Source organism: Protomyctophum bolini (genome assembly GCF_963924005.1).
Source record: "Protomyctophum bolini genome assembly, chromosome: 21".
NCBI lineage: Eukaryota > Metazoa > Chordata > Actinopteri > Myctophiformes > Myctophidae > Protomyctophum > Protomyctophum bolini.
Window position 1 is genome coordinate 2,547,831 of NC_137882.1, and position 12,732 is coordinate 2,560,562.

The 12,732-nt window shown below is 45.5% G+C and overlaps 1 protein-coding gene across 2 annotated transcripts in view; it reads right to left on the reverse strand.

The window, feature by feature from the left end:
- Positions 1–312: 312 nt before the first annotated feature.
- vav3 (vav guanine nucleotide exchange factor 3) overlaps positions 313–12,732 on the reverse strand; it is a 134,344-nt gene continuing 121,924 nt past the window's right edge. Inside the window, exons 22-28 of one of the 2 annotated variants that reach the window (XM_080793952.1) lie at positions 11,905–11,939; positions 10,679–10,706; positions 10,280–10,368; positions 9,939–10,026; positions 8,994–9,126; positions 2,550–2,701; positions 313–816 (exon numbers count right to left, since the gene is read on the reverse strand). In XM_080793952.1, coding sequence (XP_080650078.1) covers positions 772–816; positions 2,550–2,701; positions 8,994–9,126; positions 9,939–10,026; positions 10,280–10,368; positions 10,679–10,706; positions 11,905–11,939 — 570 coding nt within the window. In that variant the 3' untranslated portion in view covers positions 313–771. Of the gene's footprint in view, positions 817–2,549; positions 2,702–8,993; positions 9,127–9,938; positions 10,027–10,279; positions 10,397–10,678; positions 10,707–11,904; positions 11,940–12,732 lie in introns of both variants that reach the window. The other variant, XM_080793951.1, reaches the window with a different exon arrangement.

Consider the following 12,732-nt stretch of genomic DNA (forward strand, 5'->3'; position numbering starts at 1 on the left):
GAATAACGTGTCCCTTCCACGCGCTACGTCCGGCCGGGGAAACTCTCCCTTGTCAGGTGAAAAGAAGCAACTTGGACTCCTCATGCATAGAAGGAAGCATGAGGTCAGTCCCCCAGAGTTGGCAGAGGAAGTGTAGCGCACAGGATGACATTGGATAATCGACACTGGGTTGTAAAATCGTGGGATAAAAACATAAAAAAAAGCAGTTTTAACACAAATCTTCTCTCCTGGGATGGTGGGGTGGGGAGGGGGTCCCCTGGCCCTGGCTCAGATGGGGGGTCCTCCATATGGACCTGGCTCTGATGGGGAGTCCTCCATATGGACCTAGGGGGGGGGGGGGTTCTTGACGATGTGGAAAACGGTTTTGAGAAGCACTGCGCTGTTTATAGGTTTAACTGGACAGGGTGGGAAGAGAGCGAGCATAGTGGCCGTGCTACAAACATCTGAGCAGCGAGTGGCGTGGCGCGTTGAGTGGCGTGTTGAGTGGCGTTGAGTAGCGTGTTGAGTGGCGTGGCGCGTTGAGTGGCGTGGCGCGCTGAGTGGCGTGGCGCGCTGAGTGGCGTGGCGCGTTGAATAGCATGACAGCGTTACGAAGAGAGAGAGACCATCCATACAGTAAGGTCCGGAAATGAAACCACGCCGCGGTTTCACTTCAACGTCTCTCTCTCTCTCTCTCTCTCTCTCGTTCGTTCGGTCCCGTTGACTCCTCCTCGTCTGGAGGCGGTCCTTAATTCGTCTTCTCTCGGACGTTCTCCTCCTCGCGGTCTCCTCTCACTCCTCGCCCTCCTCCACGTACGTCGAGGGGAACCAGCCCACCTGCGGGACACGGACGAGAGGACAGGGGGGGAGAATTATTAAGAACAGAAAAGAAGAAGAACTAAAAAGAGTACAGTGCTTCGGAGCTCATGGCACAACACAGTGTAGATCACACACACACACACGTACGACGCACGCACGTACACCGGCCCTCCCATCAGGCAGAACAGGCAGTTGCCTAGAACACAAGGGGGCCATGGTCATTTTTCAAGGGGGCTTCGCGAAAAATCCTGCCTAGGGCACCACCAAATTGCTCAGGGCCGGCAATGCACGCACGCAGAGAGACAGAGAGACATTTGTCACCTGCTCTCAAACGCTCTCTGCTGAGCTGAGAGTTTGAGTCAGTGTGTGTGCGTGCGTGCTTTTGTGTGTGTGTGTGCCTGTGTGTGTATGTGTGTGTTTGTGTGCCTGTGTGTGTATGTGCGTGCGTGCGAGCATGAGTGAGAGAGTGTATGGTACGGTACGGTACGGTACGGTACGGTACAGACCCACCGCTGTATGAATGAATGAATGAATGCATTCATTTTTATTTTCGTGTCTTGTCGTTAAAACCCATCCCTGACGGGATTATAAGACACCAACAACATAAATAAACAATATCACGTTTCACTTCCCACACAGAAGTTACACCAAGTATTTGATCAAAACAAAAACAGAAATAAGCAATAAAATAAAAAATAAAATACATCACATATAAGTTTTCTTCGTCCGTATGTCCCAACTCCAAGCTTTCTCTATATATTCTGCTAAATGCAAATATCTTCTGTTCGAAAATCCATCTCAGTCGCTCTGCATCACTTAACCACATCAGGTCTATATTTGTACATCTGTTAAATAACTTTTGACGTAGCTCATGATACAACGGGCAATAGAGAAAGAAAATGGAACTCATTCTCAATATCATTTATATCACAGTAGGTGCAGATACCAACTAAAATAATAATAATAACAACAATTTCATGGACTTGCATTCATGAAGCCTATTCTATATTATGTAACGCAGTAAAGTGCCCATATGAAAACTATTTGTTTTACAAATACAAGACGCTTGTGGTCATTTTAGAGTTTAGTTGTCGTTTGTTATATTTGTATTCTAAAATACTCTTGTGCAAACCTCTGCTACTGTAGATGCTTTTATGTGATGATACAGTATATATATATTTAGCCTACTGTAGTGGTTGGCGTGAGGATCGTCCCAGAGGGGGAACGCCAAGTGAGCGAGGCTGCGTTCGCTCGCCCACGATGTCTGGGGGGAATTCAGGGCTCTTACCCTGCTGTTGAACTCTCCTAGCCACAACCCCATTGGCTGTTGAACTCTCCTATAGCCACCACGCCATGGAAATGATTCCCCGTTCATTTTCCTCATAGACATTTTAAAAAGTATTTATTTAAATACTTTTTAAGCCTCGTACAAAGCCAACTCTTGTCGTGACAAATCATGACAATAAACACAATGTTTTGGACCAAACAAAGAATTAGAAAGTAGAAAAGCACGGCAGGTTACAACACTTTTTTTGTTGTTTTTCTTCTTATAATTATTAGTTTGGTCCAAAACATTGTGTTCATTGTCATGATTTGTCACGATCCGAGTTGGCTTTGTCCGCGGCGTAAATAAATACTTTAGGAAAAACCTATGGATAAAATGAATGGAGAACGATTTCCTGGGCCACTCGTTGTTCTGAAAGGGGGAGGGACTGCGACACTCTTCTAGCCACCACCCCATTGGCTCTTACCCTGCCGTTGACCTCTCCTCGCCACCACCCATTGGCCCCCGTCTTGGTGTAGATCTTGACCACGTCCCCCTCCTGCAGAGACAGCTCCCGTGTGTCCCGCGAGCTGAAGTCGTAGCGCGCGATCGCCACGCCGATCACCTTGGGCGAGAACACTGTGAGAGAGAGACAGAGAGAGTACAGGGGGGGAGAGAGAGAAGGAGAGAGAGAGAGAATAGATGAGTGTGTGGAAGCATTGTTAACCCATTCTGACCTGAGATCAGATTCTATAAATGTCTTCTTCATCCTGACAGTTCTCTGATAAAGCTATGTTTCTATGTCAGTCGTTCTTTGTTCTTTTTCAAAACATAGCAGACCTACAAGCTCGTGGCGCGCCACTCAGTGGCACGCTACGAGCTTGTAGATCTACTATTTTTCAATAGCTAAAGCATGACATAATGCTAACACCAAAATGGATTAAAAGCAGAGACAGAGGCAGAGACACATGAACATGAGCCCTGGATGGATAGTGGTGGTTCTCAAGCTTTCTCAAGGTCACGACCCCCCAAACATAATCATATTTGAACATTTTGGACCCCCATAAAATCATTATATTTGAACTTTGGACCCCCCCCCACCCTCCCTCTCCACACACACATTAGAAGTTGAGGCATTCAATTTAGTTTTGGTAAATGGTGCATTTATCTATAGTGCTTTTATATCCAAAGCGTTTTACATTAGATTGTGCATTTACCTATTCACACACGCACACACACACACACACACACACACACACACACACACACACACACACACACACACACACACACACACACACACACACACACACACACACACACACACACACACACACACACACACACACACACACACACACACACACACACACACACACACACACACACACACACACACACACACACACACACTAAATTAATGTATTTCCCAACACTACACACACAGACAGACTATGAGGTGAGGATGGATGCTATCCTCTGGTTCACCCCATGTACTATGGAGATGAGCTGCTTTGTGCATGTGCGTGTGCGTGTGCGTGTGCGTGTGTGTGTGTGTGTGGGAGGGGATCTTGGGTATATATGCATAATCACACGCATCACATCAACCCCAGGAAATGTACTGAATATAGCTCTCTAAATCGGAACAGCACCTGACACGGGCGTGTTTGCGTGCGTGCGTGCGTGCGTGCACAGAGGGAAGGGAGCGTCATTCTTAGACTACGGTCAAAGTACAAAACATTTATTATTTATGGTCCGCGGGCTAACTTAGTGTCAATTTGGGGGTCCTTGACATGACAACGCTTGGGAACCAACCAATACTACACACACACACACACACACACGCTCACTTTGACAGACAGACAGGCTAACTTACAGTAGACACACGAAACAAACAACCAACACACGCGCATCATTTCTTTATCTCGCGCTTATGCACACACGCACACGCACACGCACACACACACACACACACACGCACACACACACTCTCACACACACACACACAGGGCAAAATACGCCGTCTTGACACAAAAAAGAACATGACGCATGACGGGGGGGCCCAATAACGGTGGATGGATGCACGGGGCGTGATGCGGTTGGATGGATCGGATGTAAGGGCAGCGATAAGGAGTTTGCAGAGAGCCACGGACCGCATGCCAAGCAGACAGAGATATATATATATATATATATATATATATAAATATATATATATATATATATATAAAACACAAATAAAGCTGACATGCAAAAAGACAGACACACAGAGAGAGAGAGGAGGAGGGGGGGGGGGGGTTAGAGAGAGAGAGAGAGAGAGAGACAGAGAGAGAGAGATAGAGAGAGAGAGAGAAATAGAGAGAGATAAATAGAGAGACGGAGAGAGAGGGGGGAGGGGAGAGAGGATGGGGGAGAGAGGCAGAGAGAGGCAGAGAGAGAGGGAGACAGAGAGAAGCAATACCTGTACCTGACCAGAAGGGGGCAGTGGAGGGAGGTACAAAGCTGTAGCCGACGGGGGTTAGAAGAGAGATACCGCAGAGCAAGGGGGCTGGGGGGAGAGGTGGGGGGGGGAGGGAGGGGGAGGGGTGGAGGGGGGGGGGGGGAGGGAGAGGGAGGGGGAGGGGTTAGGGGGGGGGAGAAGCAAAAGGAGGAAATAAAAACCCCAATAAGGCAAAAAGCTAAAAGAATAAGACAGTTGCAGTCAGTTTGGGTTAGTAACAAAATGCAGGGCAGGTTAAGAATAGCTCGCATTAATGAGGTCTGTTTGGGTGAAACTATAGGTCGGTTCCATTGATGGTTAGTTTGTTAAATGGGAAATGAACTACGTCGCTGAATTAGTTGAATTAGTTGGGCCGCCGGTGGGACAGCGGTAGAGTGGCCCGGATGGTAACCTGCACAAGGTTGCCGGTTCGATCCCTGTGGGCTCCTCACCCAGAGTCAGTGCCGAAGTGTCCTTGAGCAAGACTCTAAGGCCCAATCCCAATTCCTCCCTTCGTCCTGGCCCTTAGCCCTTGCCCTTGCTTATGCGCGTTCACGTGAGGGGGAAGGGTTATCTCAATTGTCTTTGGATGGAGGGGTAGGGCCAAGGGCGAGGGGTAGAATCCCCTTCGTTTGAAGGGATGTCTCGACGGGACTTAAGACGGAGCAACATCACTGAGGGCTGAAAGGCGGACGAGGCTTTTATGTCCTTTATTATGGAAAAATATTATAATAACCAATATTATTTGAATGTATTAACAATCTGCATCGCCAAAAATATCACAATCTCTAGCAAAGGTTAACGTTACCTCACGTGAACTAACGATATGATACGCCGATACGGCGTTGCATTCATACAACGTTACCCATTCATTTGGCACCGCATCGGCGCATTATTCTTTTTTATTTATCGCCGGTGCGCCGGTGGTACAACTCGGATGCAAGCTAGCTTATTAGCAGGCATCAGTCCGACCCCCCAGACCACGATATGTCAACATTTGGAGCTCTTAAAAGCCGTGAAATAGCCTACTGTACCTACATAACGCTGACGCTGCATAACGTTGGCTACTCGCTGCAGTGATAGCTATGGTTTTATCATGACCAATGTCAAGCTAATCCCCACAAGTTGTAAAACTTACATAACTAATTAGCAATCTTGTTGTTTTTCCCCCCAGGCAAACCAGCTATGGAAACAGATTGCAAGCTGCTGTGCAGACTGTACATTGGATGGAGATGAATCACGATGGCATTTTTATTGATAGAAAGTTACTCTGTTCTTAATGATTAAAAACAATGACCAGTGACCACAGCCCCTTCTTTCTATACTGTAAATTGTTTTTCCTTTTTCTAACCCTATATCTGTACCCATGCTATACAAACTGTTAATACAATAATCAATGAATCAGGTACAACTGTTGAGCAGGTGTCAGAATGAGCTATATCTAGCTGAATTACATTCTGCATGGTGGGCTACCAACATGAGTCAAAATTACAATATATTTATTTCATCATAACCACAGCAATGTTATATTTACGTTCCATCTCTACAGCTTAAATCAAATGGAAAGCAGTTTCCAAAGTGGGTTATGGGCTAAATGATAGTTTGTACACTCAGAGTTAATTGACATTGATATTACAATATAAATTGGGGGTCCTAGAGACAGAAATGCCATCAAAGTTTGGGGACCACTGGTAGTGAGCTTGCAGATCAGCTATTTTCTGAGAACAGGTTGTATATCAATATCTACAAGGGACCTTCAATATTTAGGGACGTTCCAATTCCTAGGGGGATGATTTATCTCCCTACCCCTTGACACTCATTATGTAGGGACAAGGGGAAGGGGCAAGGGCTGAGGGGTATAGGGTTAAAAAACGAATTGGGATTGGGCCTAAATCGCTCCCGATGTGCAGGTTGGTGCCTTGCATGGTTTCCGCCGCCATCGGTGTGTGTGTGTGTGTGTGTGTGTGTGTGTGTGTGTGTGTGTGTGTGTGTGTGTGTGTGTGTGTGAATGAATGGGTGAATGCAATGCACAATCTCTGGATAAATCGCCTTGGATAAAGGTGCTATATAAATGCACCATTTACCAATAATTATATGCTCTATAATATATACACACAGAATAACTCCCCTATATAATTATACGTCCTTCACAGGTGTTAGCGATGATATACTAATTAAGGCTCTGTTCCATTTAGTGTGCAGTGGTTTGGATCTGGTTCCGTTTGTACACGCTCAGCGTTATATGGATATTAATTGCTGTGCTAAACGTTGAGTTTGACAACTACGGTATTCTCCCTCTCCCTCTCTCTCTCCCTCCCCCCCTCCCCCTCTCTCTCTTTCTCTCTCTCCCTCTCTCTCTCTCTCCCTCTCTCTCTCTCTCTCTCTCTCTCTCTCTCCACATAAGGCGTCTGAAAAGCTGTCCAAACACAACAACAAAAAACCATAACGAATAATTAGCATCTCTCTCAACGGTGCTGGAGGCGAACGAACGAAAAAATAAAACAAAACAAAGCTGTCTTTTGTGTATGTCATAAAATAAATGAAGTTGGCGAGGGAGCTAGAGAGAGGATAGTTAGTTAGTTCTGGACGATAGAAGAGATCCTTGGAGACACAAGAAGACAAGCGAGAATGATATAAACACAACATCTGTGTTTACACAGGACTCGCCGTGACTAATCCATTCGGACCTGACGTCGAAATAAAATCACACCGTGTGAACTGAGTGGTGCGATTAACTCCCCTCTCCCCCCCACCCTCCTCCTCTCCTCTCTCTCTCTCATTAGCAGGCAACAACAGCGCCCCTACTGGTACTCGTTGTCATTGGCTCATTAACCAACACATAGGTGAACACGGACATTGCTGTTAAAAAAAAGTCTTCTGAAAGAATATATATTCAAAGATTTGTGCCTCATTTTCACGATATTAAAAAAATATATAGCAGATCTACAAGCTCGTAGCGCGCCACTCGAGCTTGTAGATCTGCTATTTTTCAATAGCTAATAAATAATGCTTATAGTTAAAACACCAAAAGGGGTTCCCGACCAAAATGGACTATAAACGTCTTATTTAACTTTTCCTTTTTTGGTTGATGTCTGGGAGCGGGAAATGTGTTTTCTAGAGTGTTTGAGTTTGAGCGACAGTGTGAACAGAAAGTGAACAGAAAGTGCTCCAAGCTGCTGGCATTTTTTTGTTGAAACACTTGTGATGTGTCTTTTAGCAAACAGACCACCGAAGTTTAGCTTTTTTCGCTTTGGCTTCACACGAACGTGGGCGCGCACGCACGCACACACAGTCGCGCACGCACGCACACACTTCTACGCGCACATGCGCACACATTCATGTGCGCGGCTGCGTGCGCACAGGAGCATATGGTGCTCAAATGAAATCTCATTTAGCGACTGATTGCTGGATGACTCATAATCTCTCATTATGCTAGAATAACTGGAACCGCGTGTGCTGGGCTGTGCTGTGTAGCACCTGGCTGGCTCACACACTGTGGTGTTTTAACACAATCCAGGAATGTGAATGTGTTTAAATAATACGTTGGTATAACCAACTAAGTACGTAGGTGTACAAAATAAAATATGTATGTGGGTCAGAAGAATTATAACTGCATGTGTTGTGTTGCCTTTTTCACAGAATCAGAATTCAGAGAGCTCAAAATCAGCCCCAGAAATGCTGCAGAAGTTGTTTTTTTACTTTATTTCATGTGTGTTTATTATCATACAATCATCTATTCTATAGAACTCAGTGGTTCTCAAACATTTCCATGTCAAGGACCCCTAAAATGACCCTCATTAGCCTGCAGACCCCCCATTTGAAAAGATATGCCAAGGACCCCCATAAAAGGAGACTTTTACCACTCTAGCAGTGATTTTCAAACATTTTCTTGAAGGGCCCACGGTTTGACCTGCATTAGGCTACAGTCCCCCATTGAATGGTACCCTAGCCTATAGGGGGTCCGGATATGTTTGTAGAAAAAAGTTAAACGTGAAAGAGGAGCTGGCCGTCTTCTTGCCTGTCTCTCAGATTTGACTGAGAGACTGCCATCGCGCAAATTACAGCTTTTAATAGCACAGGCAGACTCTTCACATACTAGAGCATGTCTGAAATAAGTGTCAGAGCTAAAATCGACATGTAAATATGAAATAAATGCTTAAACATGTAGCTAGGTGTAATGCTAGAGACCACAGAAGTGAACCTTTCAAGCCTGTTTTCTCAACTCGCTGTTTTCTGCAATTTTCTGCAAACATTACTCTATAAGCCATACCTCCAAAACTGGTGGGTCAAACTGAACAACCAATATGTCATTACTCCCTGCTTCCATATGACATGAAAAAACAAAAATCATGTACAATGAGGCAGTATAATGGGTTAAAACACGGCAGTGGGACCTGAAACAACGATTGTTTGATCCCGGAAATAGAACCGTTTAAACTTTAAAAAGGTACTGACCGTTTCCACAACCGGGCCGGTTAGCGCGCAGCATGGCAGCGTTCTCCGGTTCCCGGTACGGATACTGCAGTGTCGTGTCCAAACTCCGGAACCCTTCCCTCAGAGAATGGTGTTTGTAGTACTCTATCAACTCCTTCACGCGCACGCGCACACACACACACACACACACACACACACACACACACGCACACACACACACACACACGCACAGGCAAAGGCACAGACCATGGACAATTACAATTTAGGCAATTAGCAGACACTCTTAAAGATGGAGTGCCACAATTTTTTTATTTTTGTGTCTATTAGTTGACAGTACTTCATTAAGACAGAGACAGAAGACAGAGACAGAGACAGAGACAGAGAGAGAGAGAGAGAGAGAGAGAGAGAGAGAGAGAGAGAGAGAGAGAGAGAGAGAGAGAGAGAGAGAGAGAGACACAGAGAAGAGAGACATAGAGACATAGGGCTGTATTTTGCGTGTCTTAAGTACCAGGTCTTATTCCCTAACTTGTGGGGAACTTTGGAGTGTCCAAAGAGCATTGATCACGCCTCCAGGTCTTTAGTTTACTCAAGTTAGGTAATAAGACCTGGTACTTAACCCATTCTGACCGGGAACCCATTTTGGTGTTATAGCATCATGTTATGCTTTAGCTATTGAAAAATAGCAGATCTACAAGCTCATAGCGCGCCACCGAGTGGCGCGCTACGAGCTTGTAGGTCTGCTATTTTTGAAAAAAATCGACGAACGACTGACATTTTTAGAATCTGATCTCAGGTCAGAATGGGTTCATCAGACCACTGTGTGTCCAGTGGAAACCTTGTATGAATCTGATCTCAGGTCAGAATGGGTTCATCAGACCACTGTGTGTCCAGTGGAAACCTCGTATGAATCTGATCTCAGGTCAGAATGGGTTAAGACACGCAAAATAGAAAAAAGGACCAACTCACTGAAATGCTCCTGAACTTCTTGTTCTCAGCGATGTGGAAGCATCCCGACGTGGTGAGGATCTTGATGTGCTTCACGTCGTTGCTGTACCTGCAGGCAGGGGGCAGCGTAACGCACTCTGAATTATGAGTTATTCGAAAAATCTCTTGAAAATCCAGTGCAAATCTTTGAATGTATGTTTTCTTTCAGAGCGAACGTTCTATTACATATCATCATTTTTGGGGGTCCGTGACATGAAAATGTCATCACCGCCATCGATCCGAGGTTATAACCCCCTTCTCGAAAGAGAAGGTGTGTGTGTGTGTGTGTGTGTGTGTGTGTGTGTGTACACACGTGCACTCACTTGATGCTAATAGCGTACTCGGTGTACTCTCGGCTACGGTGTCGGACCAGGTACGTGCTGTTGACCCGGTTGATAAGCTCCGCCTCCGCCTGTAGTCTCTCCATGGGCCCGGCGAACCTGATACAAACACAACAACAACAGGTGTAACTACACCTGTAGTCTCTCCATGGGCCCAGCTAACCTGACACACACAACAACAGGTGTAACTACACCTGTAGCTTCTCCATGGGCCCGGCGAACCTGACACACAAACAACAACAACAGGTGTAACTACACCTGTAGTCTCTCCATGGGCCCGGCGAACCTGATACAAACACAACAACAACAGGTGTAACTACACCTGTAGTCTCTCCATGGGCCCAGCTAACCTGACACACACAACAACAGGTGTAACTACACCTGTAGCTTCTCCATGGGCCCGGCGAACCTGACACACAAACAACAACAACAGGTGTAACTACACCTGTAGTCTCTCCATGGGCCCAGCGAACCTGATACAAACACAACAACAACAGGTGTAACTACACCTGTAGTCTCTCCATGGGCCCGCTAACCTGACACACACAACAACAGGTGTAACTACACCTGTAGTCTCTCCATGGGCCCGCTAACCTGACACACACAACAACAGGTGTAACTACACCTGTAGTCTCTCCATGGGCACCGCTAACCTAACACAAACAACAACAACAACAAGTGTAACTACACCTGTAGTCTCTCCATGGGCCCGCTAACCTGACACACACAACAACAGGTGTAACTACACCTGTAGTCTCTCCATGGGCCCGCTAACCTGACACACACAACAACAGGTGTAACTACACCTGTAGTCTCTCCATGGGCCCGGCGAACCTGACACACACTGTTGCTATAAATCGATTGGGCGCTATTAATTAAATGGATTAAATAACCCCCGGGCAATCGGAGTGTATAAGAGATGTGGCTGTATTGTGTTAAATGCTGAGCTAAAGTCTACGAGAAGAAGTCGTGCTTAAGCTTTTGTTATTGTCCAAGAAGTGTTTCAGAAGAAAATAGTCCAAAAGGCCAAAACTGTGTCCTCTGCACCCATGTCACTCATAAGCAAACTTTATTACAACAACACCACTTAGTTTATGGTTAACGGGTCTTTCTCTGGGGGGCGTCTGTGGCACATTCTGTTGTCCATTTCACACACATTATGTAAGTGTTCAAAACAGTGTCAACAAAAGCAATGCCTCGTGTTAATATTTAACAGGTTGTGGGACAGGGAACAGCTCTGACTGGGGAACAGAACAACAACAGTACCAGGGTCAGTGGTGTGCACAGACATTTAGAGGGGCAGGTCAGTGGCGTGCACAGACATTTAGAGGGGCAGGGGTCAGGGGTCAGTGGCGTGCACAGACATTTAGAGGGGCAGGTGCTCAAGTGAAAAAAGGGGCACCTTGTGCAGTGTGTGGAACCGGCCGGTTGCCTTAATAGTGTTACATTTATAGATGTCGGGGCATAAATAATATATTAGAAGCTTCAAAAAGGGCACATTGCTGTCCAGAGGGCAAGGGCAGGTGGTGCTCTAGCACCCCCTAGTGTATATCAGTGCACGCCACTGATATGGGACTATGGGAACAGAACAGAACAGAACAACGTACCAGGGTTGTGTGGAGTAGTCGATGGGCTTCGGTACCTGCACAGCCAGGGGACACATGAAGAGAGAATGTTAGCATTCAGGACGGGAAAACTCCTTTTGGTGTTTTTTGCATTAAGCATTATGTAACCCTTGCTATTGAAAAATCTTGTAGATCTGCTATTTTAGAAAAGTCGTGAAAATGTGGCGCAAATCTTTGGATATATATTCTTTCAGAGCAAACGTTTTTTTAACTCAAATCTTTGCTTCTAAAATGAGTTAATAGCACAGGCAGACTCTTCACATACTAGAGTGTGAAATAAGTGTCTGAGCAGAAATCGACATGTAAATATGAAATAAATGCATAAACATGTAGCTATAGGTGTAATGTTAGAGACCACAGAAGTGAACCTTTTTCAAGCCTGTTTTCTCAACTCTCTGTTTCTCTGCCAGACATTACTCTATAAGCCATATCTCCAGAACTGGTGGGTCAAACTGAACAACCAATATGTCGATTTGAAGCTATGATTCCCTGCTTTCATATTACATGAAAAAACAAAATCAATAACTTAACATGGGTCAGAAACGGGCACATTTTTAGCGTTGTTATTGCTATGTACAGTAGAGTACAGTAGCAATGTAACCTTTTTTTCTTCTTTTGTAATTGTTGAATAAATATTAGAAATATTTTTCAGGGTCAGGATTTAGAAATATGCATTTTTTTTAGAATCGCCCTCAGGTCTAAATGGGTTAAAATAATAATTATGGTCATCCAAGGTTTCAACAAACCAAAAACACGTCAGTGAGCTGTCACTCACTGACGCACGCACACACACGCACGCACGCACGCACG